The sequence below is a fragment of the Lemur catta genome, chromosome 13 (genome assembly GCF_020740605.2).
Source record: "Lemur catta isolate mLemCat1 chromosome 13, mLemCat1.pri, whole genome shotgun sequence".
Taxonomy (NCBI): Eukaryota; Metazoa; Chordata; class Mammalia; order Primates; family Lemuridae; genus Lemur; species Lemur catta.
In genome coordinates this window covers 38,669,220-38,694,057 of record NC_059140.1, presented here as the reverse complement: position 1 = coordinate 38,694,057, position 24,838 = coordinate 38,669,220, and the positions used below count along the sequence as shown (strand labels likewise).

The window sequence follows — 24,838 nt, the reverse complement described above, 5'->3', positions numbered from 1 at the left end:
TTCAAGATGGCCCACCTTTTCGCACCAAACCAATGTATGCCTCCCACATATTGATTTAGGACTTATTACTTATAACCCCTGTCTCCCTGAAATGTATAAAACCAAACTGCAACCAATCCACAGCAAGTCCTCTTGCTCAAGACTTCTTAGGGGTGGCTCTGGGTCATGATCCTCAAATTTGGCTCAGAATAAACCTCTTTAAAATTATTTTACAGAGTTTGAGGTTTTTTTCCATTAACAGCACCATAGAGTGAATATAATAAACAACAATTTATTGCATATTTTCAAATAGCCAGAAGAGTGGATTTTGAATGTTCTCAATACAAAGAAATGATAAATGTTTGAGGTAAAAGATACACTAATTATCTTGATTTGATCATTACATACTGTACACATGTATCAAAATATCACACTGTACCCCATGAATATGTACAATTATGTGTCAATTAAAAATAATAAATATTAAAAATAAACAAAATAAATAAATGTAATATACACCTAGCAAGATTGGTCAGGAAAAGAATAAAAGCAGAAATTACAATTATTAATACAAGAAATAAGAAAGGAGACATCACTACAGATGCGGCCCATAAATTTGACAACTTAAATAAAATGGACAAATTCTTTGAAAAATATAATTTCTCAACATTAAATAAAGAAAAAATACAATTTATGAATAGTCCTCTGTCAAAAATATCTGAATCCCTAATCAAAATCTATCCACAAAGAAAACTAGACTCAGATGGCTTTGCTGGTGAATTCTTCCAAATATTTAAAAACTTCACTGTATGTTCTTCCAAACATTATCCATCTTAGACTAACTCTTCCAGAGAATATATTTAATAAAAAGAAGATACATTTCCCAACTCATTTTATGAGACAACCATAACTCTGATACCAAAATCTGAAAAGGACATGCCAAAATATGAAAATTTCAGACCGAAATCTCCTACAAACATAGAAGCAAAAATACTACATAGCAAAAGGTGGAAACAACTCAAATTTTCAACTGATGAACGTAAAAACAAAATGTAGCACTTCCATATAATATTGTTAAGCTAAACAATATTCAGCCATAAAAAAGAATGAAGTATTGACTCATGCTACAATATGGATGAACCTTGAAAACTATGCTAAATGAAAGAAAAAAAGAACACAAATTGTGTAATTCCATTTATATGAAATGTCTAGATAGGCAAATCCATAAAAATAGGAAGTAGGTTTGTAGTTGCCAGAGACTGATAGAAAGGAGAACAGAAAGTGACTACTAATAGCTATGGGATTTCTTTTTGGGGTGACAAAAATGTTCTAGCTGCATAACTTTGTGAATATACTAAAAATCATTGAGTTGTATACTTTAAGAGGGTGAATTTTATGGTATGTGAATTATTTCTCAATAAACAAAGTAAGAGAAAAAAAAGCCATTGACCTAAAAATAATTTCAATGTCCAGCAACATATAAAAAGGACAAATACATAAAATGCAAAATTAAGTCACTATAATTCAATATAACAGAACAAAGGAAACAAAACATATAATCACTTCAATAGAAAAAGAAACAGTATTTTATAGTACTCAATGATTTGTGATAAAACTCCTCAGTAAATTAGAAACAGAAGAGAATTTATCTAATCTGATAAAGATTATCACAAAAAAACTCTACATGTAACAGTTTGTTCAATTATATTCAATGTTAAAAAAATCAAATACTTCCCTAAATATGAGGAAAACCCAAGAATTTATACTATCACCACATCTATTTAACATTCATATTGGAGGTAAGTGAAGTAAAAAAAAATAAGTCTTAATGGTTGAAAAGTAAAAGGTAAAGCATTTTTATTTGTAGATAATTACATTATATAAAATGCCTGAAATAAACCACAAATAAGGAACCAATAAATGAATTATCAAGGTCACTAGATACAAGACCAAATTTTAAAAATCAACCAATTTATAAAACACCCTATGTAAACTGAAGCTTTTCTATGGAAGTCAGACTTATTCTCCTGTGTAATTAATGTAATGATACTTGTATCATTGTGTTCAAACATCACTGAATAAATTAGGGAGGAATAGTAGTCTGATTATTAAGTAGAAAACTTTTATTTACTTAACCTAGCCTACCAATTAGCAATAAGAAAAAATTTTAACAATTCCAGTTGATTTAGGAGAGAGATACAAATAGATTTCTTATATACAGCTTCAGTTTCTTGATCTTTTTTGGAAGTCTTTACATGCAAGGAGGACTATAAATAAAGCTATTTTGGCAGTGGGCAGAGCAGCAGAAGAAAAACAAAAAAAGGGCAGAAGAATGGAGGTTGGGGAAAAAACAAGGACAGAAAAAGTCTCTGAAAAGTTGTGGCTATACACTATGCCTCATGCAGATTTACACTCTAAGTACACATAGCTTGGGTGGGCTTGGGAAACTCAAGCCATGAAGCAACTATAAAACTTTCTGATAATCTGTTCATTCTAGGCCTCAGAGAACCACTAGGGTAATGACAGCTAGCAAATAACTAGGCACACAGAGATACAAGGAACCATGAGTAAGAACAGCAGAAATAGAAAACAGAAAGACACCCAAACAGACTTCAGATAGTGGAATTTTCAGAAGGACTATAACAAGACTATGTTTAAAATTGAGATTTTTAAGAAATAAAAGACTATCTTTAGAACATCTGCAGGGAATGAGGAACACAGAGCATTTGGGAAAAAAAATCCAAACTTTTAAACATGAAAAATATAATAACTGAAACTAAAGACTCAATAAGTGAGTTTATAGCGTATTAGACACAGCTGCATAAAAAATTTCAAGCTCTCACAGAAAAAAGGTCTAGAATCGTATACAGAAACATAAAAAGGCTGAAAATATGTCCCTGAAACCTTACCCAACTGACACCTCCTCCTTCTACTCCTTCCCCCATCCCAAGAGACAGCACTCACCTTTTCCAACTATATCCTTCCTTTCATGTACCAGATCCCATCTCATTCACCATCCTTAAGATTTTCTTCAACCAATTATACCCTCTCTTTGTTCACTCTTTAACCTCTCTCTTTTTTTCTATGGTTTCTAACCTTAGAGGCCTAGTGTCCTTCAATTGAAAATAAAATAAAAAACAGTTTAAATAATCCTCTATCCCTCTTTATCACTCAATTTCTTAAGGAAAAAAAAAGAAAAGGTCTTCACTGTCTTGAACTCTTTCAATCCCCCACTATCAAACTCCTGCAATATGAGACTTCCCAATACTACCAACTTTCTAGTTGCCAATTGAACTCCCCATCTTCAGTCTTTAGCCTTCACAATTTCCTATATATGATTACTGCCAAACACTGCCTACTTTTTTACATACTCCCCCCATCACCTTTGGCTTCAGAACGACCCCTATTTCAGTGTTCCTTCTACCTTTGATGATGATTCCTTCTCAATCTTCTTTACTGGCTCCCTTTTCTTCCTTTTCTTTTTTGTCCTTTATATCTTTACTACATATATCACTTCTAATGTGAGCTATCTGTTCACATTATACATTAATTTCTACATTGTTAAGTTACAAACCTTATTTTCAATAAGCTATAACAACACTAAACAATAATTGAAGTTAATGAACATCATCAGAATGCTGATCTAGAGCCAGCTATATTCTCTGAAAATAAAGGTACATTCACCGTGAATATCTACAACCTTTCTGGTCACTTCAAATCTATAATCTAATCCTCTTATTTACCTGACAAAATGGGGACACCATTAGGAATATACTCCCTTTACTTTCCTTCCACCTGTCTCAAAATGATCTCTACCAGGGCCTTACACTATTGATTATCTCCATTCTCTCTCTCTCTCTCTGTCTTTTTTGTTTGTTTGTTTGTTTGTTTAATAACTATTCTTGCTCTTCTCCTTCAGCCTATAAGGTTAGAGTACAGAATTTAGAGACAAATGGCCTGGGTTCAAACGCAGACTCTGTTAATTACTAGCTTTTTGATCTTGGGAAAGTTACTTAACCTCTCTGTGCCTCAGTTCTCTCATTTGTAAAACAGGGTGAAAACAGTACCTCTCCCACTGGATAATGACACACTTAGAGTTCTAACTGATACTTAGTAAGTGCTAAACAAATTTTGTTTATTATTATTCTCATGCTAAAATAAAATGTCTATCTTGGTTTGTGTTTACCCAGAAAAAGATCTGGATTCAAGAATTCAAGTGCAGTAGTTGTTTTGAGAAGTGATACCACGAAAAACATTAGTAGAGGAAATCAGAAGTGAAATAGGGAAGGGAAGAAGTTAAGAATGGGTGCATTATGAAGCCAGTTACCCCAACAGGCAACTAGAGCTTGATGCTAGTGGAGAATTCCACTAGATGGTATAGAAAATGGCTCAGAGTTATTCCAAATGCAGGCGAGAAAAAGGTATTTATCTACCAACTCCCCACCCATCACTGGTTGAAAGCTTTTCTGAAGGCATTAACTTTCTGGCATTTCTGGATTGGCCAGCACACAGACTGAGCATGTCTCTTTTCAGGCGGAAAGTCACAGATGTTTGCAGTAGACTGTATGGAGATGAATGCCAAGATCTCTGGCTAGGACACTAAGAGCATCTGCTAGTGTCTCTTACCTAAGACATAAATTCTGTCTCCTTCCTCAAGCTACCACTTTATTCTTTCCCTTCAAACACTAATTTCTAAACATTCTGCTCCCTTCTCCATCTAACTCACTCTCCCACTGAAATATGCCTTCTCTCTGCTTTCTGGAAAAAGGAGGTGGGAGTGAGTGGGAGTTAGTTCATTATAATCTCTTAATGTTAACTTCAAGACAGGAATCTCAGACTTCTATTTAACTGGCCTACAGGAAAACTGGCAATTTGTGAGGAGCCTTTGAATACAGCGAATGATATGAACGAATGAATGAGTGCAATGAGAAGCCCTATACTGAGCATAACGTATCTGAGATAGAACTGACAGAAAACAAGCAGTAGACTTTTCAAAATATAGGCTAGAACTTAAGGGAAGGGGTTTTTACCTACAAATTACAGACCAGGAAGTCAAATGTATATCTGAAATCACAAGACTGACTTTGAAGTAATCAAAGAAGAAAATTTAGAGAGAATACCAAGAATGGACTTGACAAACTAGCTCTGTTGGGTTGGCGGTCTGTTCTCAGTTCTTGGTGTGTTCTTGGCCGAAGAATGACCAGACACACAGGAAGCAAGGACAGCACGAAACAAAGTTTATTGAGGAAGAGCAAGATAGGTTTATAGAGCAAGAGCAAAGTACATTCGCCATAGCAGATAAATGAATGGCCCCCTGTAGTAACAAGAGGCCCTGGTTATGGTCTGGGGTCCTGATTTTTGTTGTCTGGATTGGGCCCTCCTTGTGGTTCAAACATCACCATTGAATCACTTTGATGGACAGTTAACCACATGATAATTAGCCTTAGGTTACTATGGGTCATTTTCAAGACCCTATTCTGCCTGGGCTGTCCGCCCAGTGTGCTGGCAAATTCCCTGCATTCTTTTGCAGATTGGCAGAGCGGTCCTCCTTCCCTCAGGTGTGGCAATCACTATGGACAGGATCAAGGTAGGGCAGCACCAAGGCAGGGCACCTGCTTTTGTCCCTAGGAAAGCTGGAAGTCCCTCACTATCTACCTAACCACTCCTCCTCCCTTCCTATCTAGATGAAAGGCATTATTCTATCTATATTTGAGATCTACTCACCTGTTATACCTATCATTCCTTCTTCATCCTTCTAATCCAAAATGTTTCTCAAATCCATCCTATTTCATCTATTCCCATTGGCTTTTATCTGTGTTCATTTTTACTTGTCAGACCTACAGCAATTGCTTCTTTAAATGCCACCCTGCTTTGGGGATCTGTTCCTTTTTATTCATCCTCTGCAATGGTACTAGAGATATCTTCACAAACTGAAAGTTTAACTCTATCATTACGTTGCTTAAAAACCTATGATTGTTCTCAAATAAAGCAATACATGGAACACAATAACCTGGTCCTAACATATCTTTCCAGTCTCACCCCCTACCACTTCATTCTCATCCATACAGCTCCCACACTTTAATTATTTCCAATATTTGTGTCTTGTACTTCTTTGATTTGACCCTGAATTCACAATGTAACTCGAGCAACTATCACCATTTACTCAGGGGTCAGCAAACTATTTACTCTACATGCCAAATCTAGCCCGCCACCTATTTTTGTAAATAAAGTTACACTGGAACACAGCCATGCTCATCTATTTACATATTGTCTGTGGTTGCTTTTGAACTAAAAGAGCAGAACTGTGTTCCACCAATCCTAAATTATTTACTATCTGGTCATATATACATGTCATATACCTATGATCATATACACATATGATATCAAACAGTGTCAAATGTGTACCATTGCATTCCCAGAAGGAAATAGAGAGAGACTGGCTCTGAAATAATATTTAAGGAAACAAAGGCCAAAATTTGCCAAGTTAAATAAAAATTATTATCACACAGATCTAAGAAGCTCAGTGAACAAGAAGCAGGATAAACACACACAAAAAACATATTTAGGTACAATATAGTCAAACTACTAAAAATCAAAGATAAAGAGAAAAATCTTAAAGGGAACTAAAGAAGGGAGTTCTGGTTCCAGTGTGTTGGCATAAACCCAAATACAGGCTATCTTCCCCACCATTTAGAATTAAACACTTTGGACAAAATACAGGAAAAAAAAAAGGACAAAAAGTTACTTAAGCATTCTGAAAAAGAAACTAAAGCAGATTGTGGAAAGGAGTCAAAACTTGAAAAAGTGACCCATAAAAGAGTGAATCTCCCACCATGGTTGTTTTTTTCTGTTTTCCCTAACAACTTTGCCTGAAGGCCAGGAAGCAATCACTGCTCTACAGGGCAACCACCTGGAAGTTAAAACTCTAAATTAAAACTCTTATCTTTCTGGCCATAGGAACAGGGAAAAGAGGCTCTTGTATGCTGGAGAATGTGGAAGAAATCCTGGAAAGAGAAAATACAGAAAGAGATCCCCTAATCCTGTCTATAAACCCACACAAGTCTTGGGCTTAGTCTAGAGCTGCACAGGTATGAGACAGACCCACAGCAGCAGAGCACAGGCTCTGGGATTTGAACTACCAAAAACAGAAGGCAAAACCAAATTTGCTATCTGAACTTAAATGAAACAACAATAAGAACAACAAAATCAACATTCTCCAGAGAATCATAATAAATCCAGGAGAGTTTATAAAACATACCATTCAGAACATCCAAGCTAAAATTCAAAATTCTCAAAAATACAAAAAGCAAGAAAAATGTGATCAATTTCAAGGGAAAAGACAATCAAAAGATGCCAACCCTAAAATAATCCAGATGTTGTAATATTCCAACAATGAAATTAAAGCAACTATTAATACTATATATGTGTTCCATCAAGTAAAGTCAAAGACAACTGAATGGAAAGTTCTCAGCAGAGCAATTATTTTTTTTTAAATCCAAATGTAAATCTCAAAACTCAACAATATGTAAAAGAAAAAATTTACTGGATGGGTCCAATAAGAAAATGGAGATGAGAGAAATTAGTCTGTGAACTTAAAAATGGATCAATAAAACTTACCCAATCTGAAGAACAAAGAGGAAAAAAAGTTGACAAAAGGAAAACTGAACTGTCAGAGAGACCTGTGGGACAATCCCAAAAGTTTTATTTATTGTAATAGTCACTGGACTCTTGGAAGGTAAGAGAAAAGAAACAATTGTAGAAAACATCCCAAATTTGGTGGAAGTCAAAAAGTTACAGATTCAAGAAGCTCAGCATTTTCCAAAGAGGATAAACTCAAAGAAATTGACCCTTCATATCAAACCAAACTACTGAAAACCAAAAACAAAGAAAAAATTCTTGACAGCAGCTAGAGAAAAATGACACACTCCACAGAGGGCAATAAGGTTCAAATTACCAAAGATTTCTCATCGGAAATCAGAGATAAAAACACAGTGGGGCAGCATTATTAAACTGCTGAAAGGAAACAAGTGTCTGCTCAGAATTCTGTATCCACCTAAAATATCCTTTAAGAATGAAAGCAAAATAAAGACATTCTCAGATAAAGAAAAACAAAGAGTTTATTCCCAGCAGACTGCTCTACAAGAAATGCTAAAGCATTGGGCTGAACGGAAATAATTGCATCTTCAGGAATGAAGAAAGAGCAACAGAAATAATAAATATATAGGTAAACACAAAATATTACATTTTCCCTTTAAGTTCTTTAAAATATATATACATGACTGTTGACAGTAAAAATTATAATATTTTATGGTGAAGTTTTCAAAGTACGTAGCCATAATATATATATGACAACTATAACATAAAATGCAATGGGGAGGAGGAATAAAAGGATCTGTATGGTTGCAAGGTTTGTTTTAAGTGAAGCAGTACAATCATAACCCTAAGTACATTGACAGCGGTTCCCAACCTTTTTAGAAGGCAAACAAGGAGGAAGAAAGGAACCAAGAAAAAAAAAAAAGAGAGAAAAACAGAAGACAATAAAGTGGTAGACCTAAAGCCAGTCATATCAATAATTAATTACATTAAATATTAATGTTCTAAACACTCCAGTTAAAAGGCAAAGATTGACAGAGTGGATTTTTAAAAAGGGACAAGATTCTACAATGGCTGTCTATAACAAAGAAATAGATAGGTCTATTTCTATGTAAAAACACAGATAGGTCCAAAGTAAATGGGCCAGGCGTCAGTGGCTCACACCTATAATCCTAGCACTTTGGGAGGCCAAGGGGAGAAAACTGCTTGAGTCTAAGAGTTCAAGACCAGCCTGAACAACACAGCAAGGACCCCATCTCTACCAAAAAACAGAAAAACTAGCCAGAAGTCATGGCAAGCACCTGTAGTCCCAGCTACTCAAGAGGCTAAGGCAGCAGGATTGCTTGAGCCCAAGAGTTTGTGGTTGCAGTTAGCTGTGATGATGCCACAGCACTCCAACCTGGGCAATGGAGTAAGACCCTGTCTCAAAAAAAAGAAAAATGGGTGGGAAAAAAAATTTAACATGTAAACACTAAGGATAAGAAATCTGAAGAGGCTATTTTAGTATAGATAAATACATCCATCACAAAAAGTATTATTGGAAATAGAGATGTCATAATGAAATAATGCATAAGGAATTTTTAACAATTATAAAGTTCTATGTCCCTAATATAGAATATATGAAGCAAAAAACAGACACAATTAAAGGGCCACACATATATCCATAATTGGAGTGAAATATTTTTAATACCCTACTCTCCATCAGTAACTGACAGAACTAGACAAAAAATGAATACAGACATAAAACATCCAAACAACACTACCACCCAACTTTTAACTAATTGACATTTATAGAATTCTACATGCAAAAATGGCAGAACACACTCTTTTCAAGAGCACATACTATAATCACCAAGACAGAATATATCCTAAGTGATAAAATATATCTCAATAAATGTTAAAAGATCAAAATCATGAAAAGCATGCATTATAATATAATTTTGGATATATATATAGATAGATACACATATATTTGAAAACACCAAATATCTGAAAGTTAAATAAAATAATTCTAAACAATGCATTGGTCAAAGATAAAATCACAAAGAAAACTGGACAATATTTTAAACTAAATGACAAATATATAGCAATCACAATTTGTGGGATGCAACTAAAACAGCACTGAGATAAAAATTCATAGCTTTAAATACTTATATTAGAAGAAAAGAAAATCTAAAATCAATGTCTTTAGATTCCACCTTAAAAAACTAGAACAAAGAGTGGAGTAGAAAGAAGTAAATTAGAATGATGAGAGAAAAGTCAACAAAATTGAAAATAGATCAACAACTTAATAAAGTCAAAGTTGGTTCTTTGAACTTATAAACAAAATTGACAAATTGCAAGCTACAATTAACAAGGAAAATTTTAAAAACTCCAACATGAGGAGGAATGAAAAAGAGATCATTAGAAATGAAAGAGAGGATATCACTACAGACCCCGTGGATATTAAATGGATAGTAAAGGAATACTATGAACAACTCTATGCCTACAAATTGGATAACCTAGATGAAATGGACCAATTCCTTGAAAGGTACAATGGGCCAAAACTCACAGAAGAAATAGACAATCTCAATTGGCCTATACATATTAAAGAAATTGAATCAAAATATTAATAACCTTCCAAAACAGAAAGCCCAGAGAGGTCATTGGTAAATTCAATCAAACATTTAAGGAAGAAATTATACCAATTCTCTACAATCTCTTTCACAAGATAAAAAGAGAGGGAATACCTCCTAACTAATTCTGTGAGGCCGGCATTACCTTAATACCAAAACCAGACAAAGACATTACAAAACAAGAAAACTATAAACTAGCATCTCTCATAAACACTAACACACACACAAAAATCCTCAATAAATTATTAACAAATCAAATCCAACAATGTAGGAAAAAAACTATATACTACAACCAAGTGAAATTTATCCCAGGTATGCAAGGCTGGTTCAACATTTGAAAATCAATTAATGTAATCCATCACAATAGGCTAAAAAAGAAAAATCACATGACCATTATCAATAGATGCAGAAAAAGCATTTGAAAAAATCCAACACCCATCTGTGATAAAAACTCACAATAAACTAGAAGTCAAGGGGAACTGCCTCCACTTGATAAAGAATATCTACAAAAAACCTACGGCTAATATCATACTTAATGATGAGAAACTAAAAGTTTTCTCACTAAGATCAAAATCAAGGAAAGGTTGTCCCCTGCGCCTTATCAATGTCATCCTGGAAGTCTGAACTAATGCAATAAAACAAGAAAAGGAAATAAAAAATATACAGAATTGGGAAGGAAGAAATAAGCTGTCTTTGTTTGCAGATGACATAATCATCTATGTAGAAAATTCAAAAGTATGGACAAAAAAATTCCTGGAACTAAGGAGAGATTATTGTAGCAAGGTTGCATGATACAAGGCTAATATACAAAAGTCAACTGCTTTCCTATATACCAGCAATGAACGAGTAGAATTTGAAAATAAAAAACACAATACTATTTACATTACCACCTCTAAAAATGAAAAACAGGTAAAAATCTAGCAAAATATGTACAAGATCTATATGTGGCAAACTATAAAACTCTGCTGAACAAAATCAAAGAAGAGCTAAACAAATGGAGAAATATTCCATGTTCATGGATAGGAAGACTCAATATTGTAAAGATGTCAGTTTTTCCCAGCTTGATCTACAGATTCAATGTAATCCTAATAAAAATCCCAGCAACTTATGTTATGGATTTCAACAAACTAATTCTAAAGTGTATATGGAGACGCAAAAGATTCAGAATAGCCAAAACAATACTGAAGGAGAAGAACAAAGTTTGAAGATTGACATTACCTTATCTGGCTTCAAGCCTTACTATAAAGCCACAGTAATCAGACCTGATAGTGTTGGTGAAAGAAGAGACAAGCAGATAAACAGAATAGAGAACCCAGAAACAGACCCACATCAATATAGCCAACTGACAATAGACAAAGGAGCAAAGGCACTATAACAGAGCAAACATAGTCTGTTCATAAATGGTACTGAAACAACTGGCCATACACACACAACAAAATAAATCTAGATACAGATATTATATCTTTCACAAAAATAAACTCAATATGGGAAACAGACCTTACATGTAAAAGACAAAAGTATAAAACTCCTAGAAGATAACAGGAGAAAACCTAGATGACCTTGGGTATGCCAATGACCTATTTTTTTTTTTTAGAAATAGGGTCTCATTCTGTTGCCTAGGCTGGAGTGCAGTGGTGCCATAATAGCTCACCATAACCTTGAACTCCTGGGTTCAAGCAACCCCCCTGCTTCAGCCTCCTCAGTGGTGAGAACTATAGTGCACACCACCATGCCCAGCTAATTTTTTTTATTTTTTATAGAGATAGGGTCTCGCTATGCTGCTCAGGTCTCACACTCCTGGCCTCAAGCCGTCCTCCCACCCCAGTCTTCCAAAGTGCTGGGATTACATGCAAGAGTCACCACACCTGGCTGGCAATGACTTTTTACATATAACACCAAGGCAAGATCCATGAAAGAAATAATTAATACGCTGAACTTCATTAAAATTACCAACTTCTGTTCTTTAAGACAATGCCAACAGAATGAGAAGACAAGACACAGATTAGGAGAAAACATTTGCAAAAGACACATATGATAAAGGACTGTTATCCAAAATGTACCAAGAACTATTAAAACTCAACAATAAGAAAACAACCCAATTAAAAATGAGCAAAAGACCTTAACAGACATCTCACCAAAGAAGATACACAGTTGGCAAATAAGCATGCGAAAAAATGTTCCACATCATATATCATCAGAAAAATGCAAATTAAAATAAGTAAACACTACACACCTATCAGAATGGCCAAAATCCATAATACTGACAATACCAAATGCTGATGAGGATGCAGAGCAACAGGAACTCTCATTCATTGTTGGTGGAAAGGCAAAATGTTACAGCCACTTTGGAAGACAGTTTGATGGTTTCCTACCAAACTAAACATACTCTTACTATATGATACTCCAGCAATCACATTTCTTGATATTTACCAAAGAGCTGAAAATTTATGTCCCCTAGATTTAACCATTTCACAGTGTATATGTATTTCAAAATATCATGTTGTACATGATAAAAACATACAGTGTTATCCATCAATTTCAAAAAAAAAAAGAGAGAGAGAGAAAACTCATGTACGTACAAAAATCAGTACACAGATGTATACAGCAACTTTATTGATAATTGCCAAAACTTAGAAGCAACCAAGATGTCCTTCAGTAGATGAATAGATAAATAAACTGTGGTATATTCAGACAATGGAACATTTTTCAGTGCTAAATAGAAACAAGCTATTAAGCCACAAAAAGATAAAAATGAACCTTAAATGTATATTATTACATGAAAGAAACCAATCTGAAAAGGCTACATATTATATAATTCCAACCATCTGACATTCTGGAAAAGGCAAAACTATGGAGACAGTAAAAAGATCAATAATTACCTAGAGTTGAGGGGTGAGGGAGCAGGAATGAATAAGTGGAACACAAATGCTTTTTAGGGCAGTAGAAATACTCTTATGATAATATAATGATGGATATATGTCATTCATTATACATTTGTCCAAACCCACAGAATACCCAACACCAAGAGTAAACCTTAATGTAAACTATGGACTTTGGGCAATTATGATGTGTCAATATAGGTCATCAATAGAAACAAACATACCACTCTGGTGGGAAATGTAGATACTGGGAGAGGCTATGCATGTGTGGGGCAGAGGGTATATGGGAAATCTATGTACTTTTCTCTTAATTTTGCTATGAACCTAAAACTGATATTAAAAACTATCTTAAAAACGGTGGAGGGGGGGGGCGGGCGCGGTGGCTCACACCTGTAATCCTAGCACTCTGGGAGGCCGAGGCGGGTGGATTGCTTGAGCTCAGGAGTTTGAGACCAGCCTGAGCATGAGCGAGACCCCGTCTCTACTAAAAATAGAAACAAATTATCTGGCCAACTAAAATATATATATAGAAAAAATTAGCTGGGCATGGTGGCGCATGCCTGTAGTCCCAGCTACTCGGGAGGCTGAGGCAGGAGGATCGCGTAAGCCCAGGAGTTTGAGGTTGCTGTGAGCTAGGCTGACGCCACGGCACTCACTCTAGTCCGGGCAACAAAGTGAGACTGCCTCAAAAAAAAAAAAAAAAAAAAAAGAGAAAAGGGTGGAGGGGAATTGTAATACTACCACATCCCACAAACCTTAAAGGATAATAAAAGAATACTATGGACAACTTCACGCCAAAAATTTCAATAATTTAGATGAAATAGACAAATTTCTCCAAAAAAATATGTTATCAATATTGACATGAGAAATAACAGAAAATCTGAATATCCCTGTATCTATTAAAGAAATTAGTTTGTCAAAAGCTTCTCCAGAAAATTCCAGGACCAGATAATGCCAGTGGTGAATTCTATCAAATACTCAAGAAGAAATGACATCAATTTTATGCAAACTTTTAAAAAATTGGGTAGGATTGGGTAAGGCAGGATTACTATCTCATTGTATGAGATGAGGATAATTGTAATACTAAAACCTGACAAAGATATTACCAAAATACATATATATATATATATATACATATATATATATACATATATATATATAAATTATAGGACCAACATCCCTCATGAATGTATACCCAAAAATTCTTAACAAAATATCAGCAAATCAAATTCAACAATACATCCCATACAAGATGGTTTTATCCCAGGAATGCAAAGTTGATTTAACATTCAAAAATTAATTAATGTAATTCAATTTTCCTTTTATTCTCTTAATATATGATCATATCAATAGGTGCAGATAAAGCATTTGACAAAATCCAATACACATTTATGATAAAAACTATCGGCAAGGAATAATAGGGAACTTCCTCAAATTGATAAAGGCTATCAAAACACCTACAGCTAACATCATACTTAATGATGCAAGACTGAAATGATTAATTTGTAATTGTTTCTCCCTCAGATTAGAAGCAAGGAAGGATGCGGCTTTTCTAACTGGAATAAAGCAAGAGCCAAGGGGTAGGGAGGCTAGAGATCAGAAAGACAGATAATATGATTATCTATAAAGAAAATCCCAGAGAATCTACAAAACTATTAAAATTAATAAATGAGCTTAGCAAGGTCACAGATATAAGGTTAACATACAAAAACAACTGTATGTTATTATATACACTATCAAACTGAAAAACAGGAAAAAAAACAGTTACGGTAGCACTAAAAATCATAAAATGCCCCCATCAACCACTTCACATAGGCTGTCCCCAAGAATGATACATCACCAAAAGCAATATTCGTAGAGGAACTAGACTAGAGCTTTTAGCCAATCAACGTTTCCAGCAGCTTCAGGGAAATGAGCACCTCAGTTCTGGACAGGGGATCTGGGTTCCACATCATAGCATTCACTAGAGTCCACCTATTACACTATTAGGATTCACTTGCTTCTAATAAGTTCTGGAAGACGTTTCTCCAGAATTCTAGAGAAAATCTCTAGTGGAAGGAAAGTACATCAAAATACAGCCGCAGCCACTACAGATAGTTTCAAGGCCAAAACTGATACTGACAACTCTTTATCTTTGACTAGCACATCTGCTGGTCCAGGTGGCTGATTTCATGGGGTGTTCATTAGGCCTTTCTAATGTCCATTTATCATCAACATTAGATGAGGAAGTACCAAAAAACACCTTGTGCCAAACCTCCTCCATGCTCCATTCTGTAAGATCAGCCCTACCTTCTCCAGATGAACAGGGACATTAGCTCCGTCCAAACAGTGACTTCTTCAATTAGAAAAGGAGCCTCCAGTCCCAGTGGCAACTGTAGCTTAAAAGAATAACAGGATTTTTGCAGTGTCTTCTGTTGGAAATGTTTCCCCTTCTGAGAATCAGGATCTTTCAACCCTTAGTGCTCAAAGCTACAGAGATGATGGAAAGCATAAATTCCCCAGGTGGATCACTGAGAGTGATGCTAAGTGGAGACACTCCTTACTTTCACATTCTTCCTACTGGGATCACTGCAGGATGGGGACCCCATTCTTGCAGGGTATCACGGCCAAGCTCCAGAATGTCATCTCCAGCTGTGCCATCAAGACTATTTTTCTGCTCTATCAGGTTAGCAGCTTCAGGATGGTGTGGTAAATGATAGGACAAATGGATCCCATGGATTCTCCTTTGTTATCAAGTGGGTCTCTCAGTCTGAAATGATCCCTGTGCTGAGGGATCAAACATTCGGTAAGCCCTCAAACAGTGGCGCTGGCTAAGCCCCTAACAGAAAGACAAATTCACACCCAGAATATGTTTCAAATTCAGTCAAAATGAATTATGGTCCATTCCAAGGTATAAGGACTCGTTGGTCTCCTTAAAGGATGGTTGGACTCTGCTGCTGTCAGGCTGGACATTCAGCAGCAGCTGTTGCTAGATCAGCACTGATGAATGGAAGCCCTTTATTGAACTCTTGCACATCCATCATCAGTAATTTTTCCATGCAATCGTAGGCCAAAAGAAATACCTAACAGTAGTGTTTACTAAGTAGTTAGATCCAAATAATTAATAAGAATTTATATTCTAACAACTTACTAGACACTTGAAAAAATAATGCACATAAATTGGAAGAAAAAGTATTTTTTGTTTCACTCTTAAATAACCACAATTATTTGATAATAGAATATGTGTACCTGTTAGATACTGAATAACTTCCCAAACTTGAAATCAGATTGAACACACAAACCTCCTTTCCTGTTCCATTCCAATTTTTATGCAGTGCTTGATTTGTACCACAACTACTAAAAATCCAACTTTGCAAAGATATGACATCATCAAGAGGAATAAATACAGCAAGATCTACTGACAAAACTTCAAACTACTTCCAGCCAGCAGTTTGTGACAGACATTGCTGTGCTGTCTTTGACATTTTGAACTATCCCATGGTATTCCTGTGTGTCTGCTGTGGTGTTGTGGTGCCTCAGTGCACAGTTTGGGAACCACTCTGTATGTATGTGCGCCTGTATACACTCCCTTCCTCTCTTAGCAAATCCAGCATCTCCCAGTAGGTTTTGTTGTGACTTAATCCTAATTACTGGTTTGGTGATACCCAGTAGGGGAGAGGAGAGTAGAAGGGGGTAGGAGGGGCAGTACAGTCTTTTGCATAGTCTTCACACAAGCACCGCTCTAGCCAGTAGAAGTAGTCCACTTCTGCAGACACAGAGGGTTAGGAGGAATTTGGGGTTTCAAGGTTTTCAAGTGCATCAACTCAGATGACCCATCCTAATGGTAAGGATTACTTTCTGACCAGAGAGCAATGACCATGGCATAGCGGACTTGCTGAGAATTGAACCCACCCTGGAGCTCTTCTACCCTTAAAATTAAGTCTTGGCCTAATCCTCAGCTTCTTTCCTCTTACCACAGATGTGTTTCTTTACATGATACTATAGAAATCTCCTTTTACATTTTGCCCCCAATTATCTTCAGCCTTACATCATCTTTTTCCAATCTATCAATGCTACTGAGAGCCATCTGATTACTGTCCTTATAATTAATAATTTCCCTGAACCTCTCAAAAGCCTTAGTGTACCCACCAGTGCATTCCCTTCCACAAAAATAGCATTTCAATTCATCACCAGCAAAAGTTTCAACAGTCACACAGCTACAGCACATGCCAAGGGTTATTGGTATCAGTACTCCATCTACCACCAGGATGGGCTTCTCATTGCCAACCAACCAGCCAATACACCAGCTCCAAAATCTCACTTTAAAGTCTACTTCCTCAGACCACTCCTGGCACCAAGTGTCTTGGGTAGTAGGATTCCAAGGAAACAGACTCTGAAATGCAGATTTGCACACCAGCAGTTCATTGCAGAGTGCCCTATAAATCAACCACTGTGGGAGAGTGAAAGATGTACGACCAAGCAGAGGAAGGAGCTGAACTGCAACACAGTCACAGGAAGACTCAACCAGTACCATGGGGTGCTCTGGTGTTGGGATAGAGTGGGGAACCTGTGGTCTTAGGGCCACATGTGGCCTTCTGGATCCTTGAGTACAGCCTTTTGACTGAATCCAAATTCTTTTAATAAAACCTTGAGGCCGCAGGTTCCCCAGGGAGGCATTTACAATACCACGGTGCATAGATACTAGATGTAGACTGCACCTGAAGAGGAGGCATGACTTTGGGGGAGGCAGTCCTGCTGGCACAATGCAACACCTGGAGAGGGATTTAGCTGCAATCGGCTTTACCTGCCAATATTCCCAATAGCGAGGGAAACGTGCCTGAAAAGGAGAATGTGGGTGGTTAATCATGACACCCACCACACCACCATCGACTACTATGCCAATTTGGTTAATGAGGATAGAGAATTAAGCATTTACCCTGCTTTCTTAGGAGGAAATACAGTTCATTGCCAGTCAATGAGGGAAAACTCTTCCCTGCAGAAGAGCACCAACTAATAAATATAGAAGAATAGAATTATTTTTAGAAATCATTTTGAAACCCATAATGAAATTATTGACTCAGACAAGGATTACCAAAGGATGCTAATAAAATCACTAGGTGAAAGATATTCACAATGTGCTGAAGTTATTACCCTGTGATTACTTGCTCATTACAAATGGAAAAAGTGTACATTTACAGTGGAGAGGTCTAGTCAGTACCATCTTACCCAAGTAATCAGACTTTGCATCATTAAATAGTGAGACAACCTGATGACCTCTGGATGGGATGCAATATACAGTGCTTAGCACTATATAAAAAATATTCTTGCCAAAAAATGTCTACCACCTAATGAAGCCTAACTTTCATTTACAGAAAATACAGGGATAGAAGACAGAAAGATGAAATATCTGGGGGGCCCTGCCCTTAAGGAGCTAGATTTACATGACATTCTTTAAAAGGTAAAATATTAGTGACAGAAAACTGATTTGTGGTGGCCAAGTGCTAGGGGTAGGAGGACCTGAAAAACTTTTTGAAGTGAAGGAAATGTTCTATACCTGATTCTGTTGACAGTTCCAAGAGTCTTCAAATGAACATTTAAAGACGGTAAATTTTATTACATGTAAATTAAACCTCAATTAGCCTAGCCCCTACCCTAAAAACCGGAATGGTTAACCTGTTTTTTGGAAGAAAAAAAAAAGAGAGAGAGAGACTATTCTGTTGATATTTTAAACAAATATTTTAAGATGCAAAAGTATTTTTAAATTAACATCTTTATTTTCTTTTTAAGCCCCAAGGAAACATTTTTCTCTTCTCCTAAGCTGGGAAACTAACTCATTTCACATTTCTACCTCCCAGTATGCCAACAGAGAAGTTTTTGCCTTAACATGTGTTTATAGGATCCCACAGATGTAACAGCTATATTATATATTAACATATATTAACAGCTATATATAGAAGAAAATTACAACCTATCTACAAATATAGATATACTGATTCAATCCTGTTATTACTCCCTTACAGACTCCTATAGTAATGTCTCTTCACAGCTCAAAATCATCAGGGTTGATCAGTGTCTACTGAAAAAAATCTGATTCGTACCTTGCTTTTTAAGATGCCCTACCCTCTGGCCAAAGCCTCCACTTCCAGAATGAATTCTCTCCCTCAAAACCTGTATCCTAGCTCTAACAGAATTCTTACCATTACACACACACAAACTGTGCTTTCTCCCTTCTGCTCATGCTTTTGAGCTGGCCCAGAATGCCAAGCCTTTGTCATAATAGGTTATGCTTTCTTCATCATTTCATTTAACACTTCTATAAGTCTCTGTCTTTTTATCTTAAATCCTCAGATAGACAATAAACTCAAGTCTACGTAAATCTTTATAGGGCCAATGGTTAGTGCCAAGTAATAATCCCTGAACATTTGTTGAACTGACTACTTAACCTCTTACAACCAAAATCCCATGCACCTGAAGGACAGACTCAGATATTAATACCATTTCTAACAAGAATGAGATAAAGCAGCTGAAGGAACAAAGTAGGTTCAGTTTAGAGAAGAAATCTCATCTATTGTTTCCACTAACGTTGTTCTTCCACCACTTCAAGACCCAGATACCCTGACTCCTCTTTATCTCCCTGTCTATCAGTTCCCTCCTGGCAGCACTTTTCTTTTTACCATATGACCAAACATCACCTTTAATTTCTTTTTTCTTTTACCTCCAGTCACACTTTAACTCTGAATCAACTCAACTAGTTTTCTTCATTTCTCTTTTGAGCAGAAAAGCTTACAATATCATGCTGATTGGAATTTTAAGATGACTTTAACAATAACAACAGCTTACATTTAATGGGCACTTACCATGTGCAAACATAATGTCCTTTTGAAAACTCTATAAGGCTACAAGAAAAAGACAAAATCTAATTAACTTCCCCAATTTAACACAGATAGAAAAAGATAGAACAGGATTTGCACTAAGGCAGTTTGCTTCCAGAGCCCTAACATTTAGCCACTGTGCTATGGTGCTTCCCAAGTATATGGCTATACCACCATTCATATTCAGAACTGATCAAATATTCCTTTATTCACTTCCTATCCAACCCTTTTCCCCAAGAGAATGTTCCAATTTTGACTGGCCTCATTCATCCAAAAACATATTTATTCAGTTATTGAATAAATCAAAGAGTTATTCCCACATTCTATACCATCATTGAGACCAAAAATAGAAGAGCAAGACACGATCCTTGCCCTCTCTTGAAGTCCCCAACCCCTCATTCTCAGCACAAAACAAGACTAATGTTTATAGCACTTAATATGTCAAGCACATATATTGATTCATTTAATCTACAAAACAATCCACATTATTATTATCCCCATTCTACAGTAAGAAAATTGAGGCACAGATGTGTACTCAAGGTTACACAACTAGCAAATGACAAAACCAGGATTGAAAACCAGTCTAGTTTCTGTATCCAAGTTCTTGACCACTTTGTTAGAATGCCATTAAAGTTGCTGACTCCATTAGGCTTGAATCCCTCAGTTTCTCAATCCTACACCTAAAGCATAATTCATAGTAATTAATTCATTCAACACTGATGGAACACATTTGCCATGTTTTTGTTTCCTGAACACAACAAGCTTGTTCCCAATTCAGAGCCTTTATAATCTCCTAAAACACTCTTCCTCTGTATCTGATTCTTCATCATTACAATTTGACTTAAATGCCAACTCCCAAAGAGAGCTTTCCTGACCACATCACCTAAAATAACCCCAGTACAAATTGCTCCATCACATGCAATCAGTTTTATTTCCTTCATAGTTACTTATCACTAACTGAAATTTCAGTTGTTTGTTTCTCCCATTAGAATAGACAGACGTTCCAAGACAGTAGAGACCTTGTCTATCTTGTTCACTGCTACATCTTCAACACGTACAATACTGCCTGGCACCCAATAGGTACTTGATGTTTACAGAATGAATGTCAAAAACTGTGCTAGACCTTGGGATTACAAAAATGAACAGGCTATGGTTCCTACCCTCAATAAACTCCCAGTCTTTATATTTACAAATACTTACCTCTTCCCCTTCTATATTAAAGGAAGACTTGCCCCTATCTTTTTTAAATGGCTAACTTTTCCACTTATCTTAAATCTCTCCCTTTGACCTCTCCCTGTTAAGTATCCCCTCTCTCTCTCTCACTTCTTCACTCCCTCCTTCTCCATTTATCCTCCACATTTGAGTATCTCACCCTCCTACACTTGAAAATCCTTCCCTCAACCCTGAATCCCCTCCCTAAGTTACCCCAACACACTCCATTCACTCCTCACCACATCCCTGTACTTTGACCACTTCCTCCAAAGTTACCAGTGACCTGAAAACTGTTCTCATTTTCTTCAGTACTTAACACTTCTGAGAATTTTCAATCCACTTTCCTACAGCCAGAGGTGCTACTGTCTCATGGTTCTCTTCTTAATTTTCTGATTTTCTTTTTTCCTTCACTGTCTCCTCTCACACCCTTAAACTTGATGCTCAGTACAGCTTCATGCTCTATTCTTGCTCCGTTCTGTCTCTGAATGATCTCATCTTCTCCTCTAACTCAACTAGTGCTCCCATACAAATAATTATATCATTTATTCAGAGCCTAAATCCCAGCTCTACCTTCCCCATCATCTTTAATAAAAAAAGTGATTGAATTCTTAATCAAATCATCAGTAAAGAGCAGTTGCAGACTATTCTTCACAATAAGATCTTGTAAACTGTAATAGACAATGCTATGAACAAGCATTAGAAAGCAGTATCATACAACATAAGGTTGGTTTCCATGAGTATTTCTTGAAATACCTGAACTAATTCTTCATACTTTTCACTGATAGTTTGTACAAAAATGGACCAAAGACTAAAAATCATTCACAAATTTTATGTATGGGATTAACCTATATTAATTTTTGTCTAAAATTGTTAATATAGTTCTAGATACACAGAAATCATATTATTACACAAGTATAGCAATAGAAAGTAATAACAGGAATATACCAGTCCCAAATTATTGCATAAGTCTGGAAACAACATACAAAATAAATTCTTTGAGAGGGGTTTGTGAAGGCATACCTACAGTTCCATAATTTAGAAACTCACAGATCAAAATTATGCCTAATTATCAAAGCAAACTGTCTAATGTGGTTTTGTGCTATTTTCAAAAACAATAGCAAGAAACAGCTTTGTGCCATTCTGGCCTTTAGTTCAGACAGCAAAGGCCAGTTACACACATTTACATCCATATGATTAAAGTACTCATGTGCCCAATCCTGTAAACAATCACAGACATAAAAAGACTGGTTTGCTCAGAAAAAGTGTGAACAAGGCTCCATCTTTACAACTCTCTACAATGGATGAGACAGGATTCATACTAATAAACTACAAATACCTGACTTACAGCCTAGTCCTAGCCCCTTTCACAATGGAAGAAAAAAGACATCTGGCTATTGCCTAATAAACTGCACTTTCAATAAATACAATAAACTCTTTAACACATTTGACAAAATCCTACTATACTTTCCCCATGTACTGCAAGAAGCTGTGAGAAAAAACATGAAGCCAACTCCCAATTACCACTGTCAAAGCTGGTGAAGCAAGTCAGACACCATCCTTCAGGGTAGGTGCATGTAAAGGCAAGGAAAAGAAAACAATAGGAGAGCCCTTAGCAAAAAAGGCACCCACATTTTAAGAAAAAGAAAATGAAAGTAATCTAACATCTACATCAAGGAAGCTGAAGGTGCAGCTAGCCTAACTGGAAGAGATCTAGGAGCTACTTAAATTTTATAGCTGGTGGCAGTGGAACACTATACCAGCTGTCATATTCTTAAGTTCAGCTTTCCCTTTTTCCCTACAAAACCCCCTCTTCTCTAAAGCCTATAAGTAACAGAAGAAATAGAAAAGAAGATGCACAAAAATGGCTGATGGGACATCAGAACACAAGAGCAGCTGCAACCTCATTTCTATAAGACTAAAAGGCCCAGTTATCGAAGTACAGCTCTAAAAACCAGTCAGATACCTTGCACGTCTATATAAATCTCTATCTGCATCCCTCATTCATAAATCTCTTAAAACCAAACCTCATGCCTATCCCCCAGCGTGATTATCTAAAACTCATCCTATAAATACGACACTATCCTTAACCTATACCGTTGCTCCCCTGAGTGAAAGGTAAATTTCTTTTAAGAGGGATCAAAAGGGGAGGAAGGAATGTCATGGGAGAGGGGGGACGTGCAAATAACATTGCGGCAGAGACACTGGAAATACCACTTCCTTCACCACTCTTGCAAATTCTCTCCGTGTATCACCCTCTTACCCTCTACCCATGCCTCCTCCTCCCTCAACAATACGAACACGTGTCATAACCGACCAGCACAATCACCTTTTCTAGCATCACACGCTACCCCACCATCCTCACCAGCCACCGACATAGACCACACACACTTAGAGCAGAAACTACAGCCACCGCACCCTCCTATCTCGTAAGTACTTTCACCATCCAGCATCAGGAGCTAATTGAAAACTCAGTAAATACCCATGTACGTACACACACACACACACAGCCCGGTGCACACGCGGCGTGTGGCGCAAGGAAGGGCACCCCGGGGACGCACCTGGAGGCCGGGTGTCCAGCGCTGCTGCCCCCCTGGTCCCTGTCACTGAGCGCAGCCGTGTAAATCCTCCGGTAGCGGTCGGCCAAGGCCCGGCCTGACAGCAGCAGCTGGTAGTGACCCCGGGAGTCCGCAGCCGGCAGTCCCAGCCCCAGCCCCGCAGCAGCCAGGGAGCCCTCGGGAACCGGCATGAACAGCGGCCCCGGCGCCGGGGAGGAAGAGAAGGTGGCGGCTGGAAAGAATCCCTCCCCGCCGGGCCCCGAGGAAGCGGCGGCAGGGGAGGCAGTCGCTGCGCACATCATCATCCTCGCCGCCGCCGCCGCCGCCGCCTCGTCCCCGCGGGCCGGGCGGGCAGACACGCGCGCGCACACACAGCCCTTTTCCAACGACGACGGCTCCGGTGGCGGCCTCCGGTTCCCGCAGCTGGGAGACTACAAAGACAGCGACCTCCTCCTCCTCCTCCTTCTCCTCCTCCTCTTCCCCCCCGCACCGCCCTCGCCGCTACTGGGGCCGCTCATCTAACCCCGCCACCCCGGGAGTGTGAGGAGGAGGCGGTGCCGCCGCTGCCGCTGCCGCCGCCACCACCACCGCGGCCACCGCCGGGGCTACCCGCAATGGGAAGCTGACGGCCGCACCGAGCATGCGCCACTCGCCGCACATGCTCAGTAACACCCGCCCGTCCGTCCTCGCCCACACCGCCACCCCCTCTCGCCACCACTCCCTCAGCCTCCGGGCTCTGGGTGTGGGGCTGCCGGGTTGGGCAGAATCCGAAGGGAATCCACTTCTCCGGGTTTTCCTAGCAGCTTGAGGAAGAGTAAGGAAAGTGCTGGGGAGGCTGTCTTGTCAGAAGCGGCGTTCGTCTTCGGGTTCCCTCCAGGTGAGAGAACCAGGTAGGATCTGAGAGAAAGAGGGAGTGTTCCCACCGCCAGAGGAAGAGTGGTTCGCACTCCTTTTACCTTTTCCCCAAGTCTTTGCCGCCAACATGAAGATTTACTGTGAAAAGTGCTGGTTAATTCATAATTTGAGAAAGAGAGGGCCATCCGAATTAGAAGTCCCTTTAGCGATCTTACTTTGGATTTGTTGTCATTAGGATTTGTCTGTGTACAATATCTTTTATGTACACGGACAAGTAGTAATCTAGTTCATTCTTTTCT

At 37.7% G+C, this 24,838-nt stretch overlaps 1 protein-coding gene across 1 annotated transcript in view; it reads right to left on the bottom strand.

The window, feature by feature from the left end:
- The window catches only part of MYCBP2 (MYC binding protein 2), a 259,243-nt gene extending 234,940 nt beyond the window's left edge, over positions 1 to 24,303 (bottom strand). The window contains exon 1 of the mRNA XM_045567320.1: positions 23,688 to 24,303. Within this exon, the coding sequence (XP_045423276.1) occupies positions 23,688 to 23,989 (302 nt within the window). The 5' untranslated portion in view covers positions 23,990 to 24,303. The remainder of the gene's footprint in view (positions 1 to 23,687) is intronic.
- Between the last annotated feature and the right edge of the window lie 535 nt (positions 24,304 to 24,838).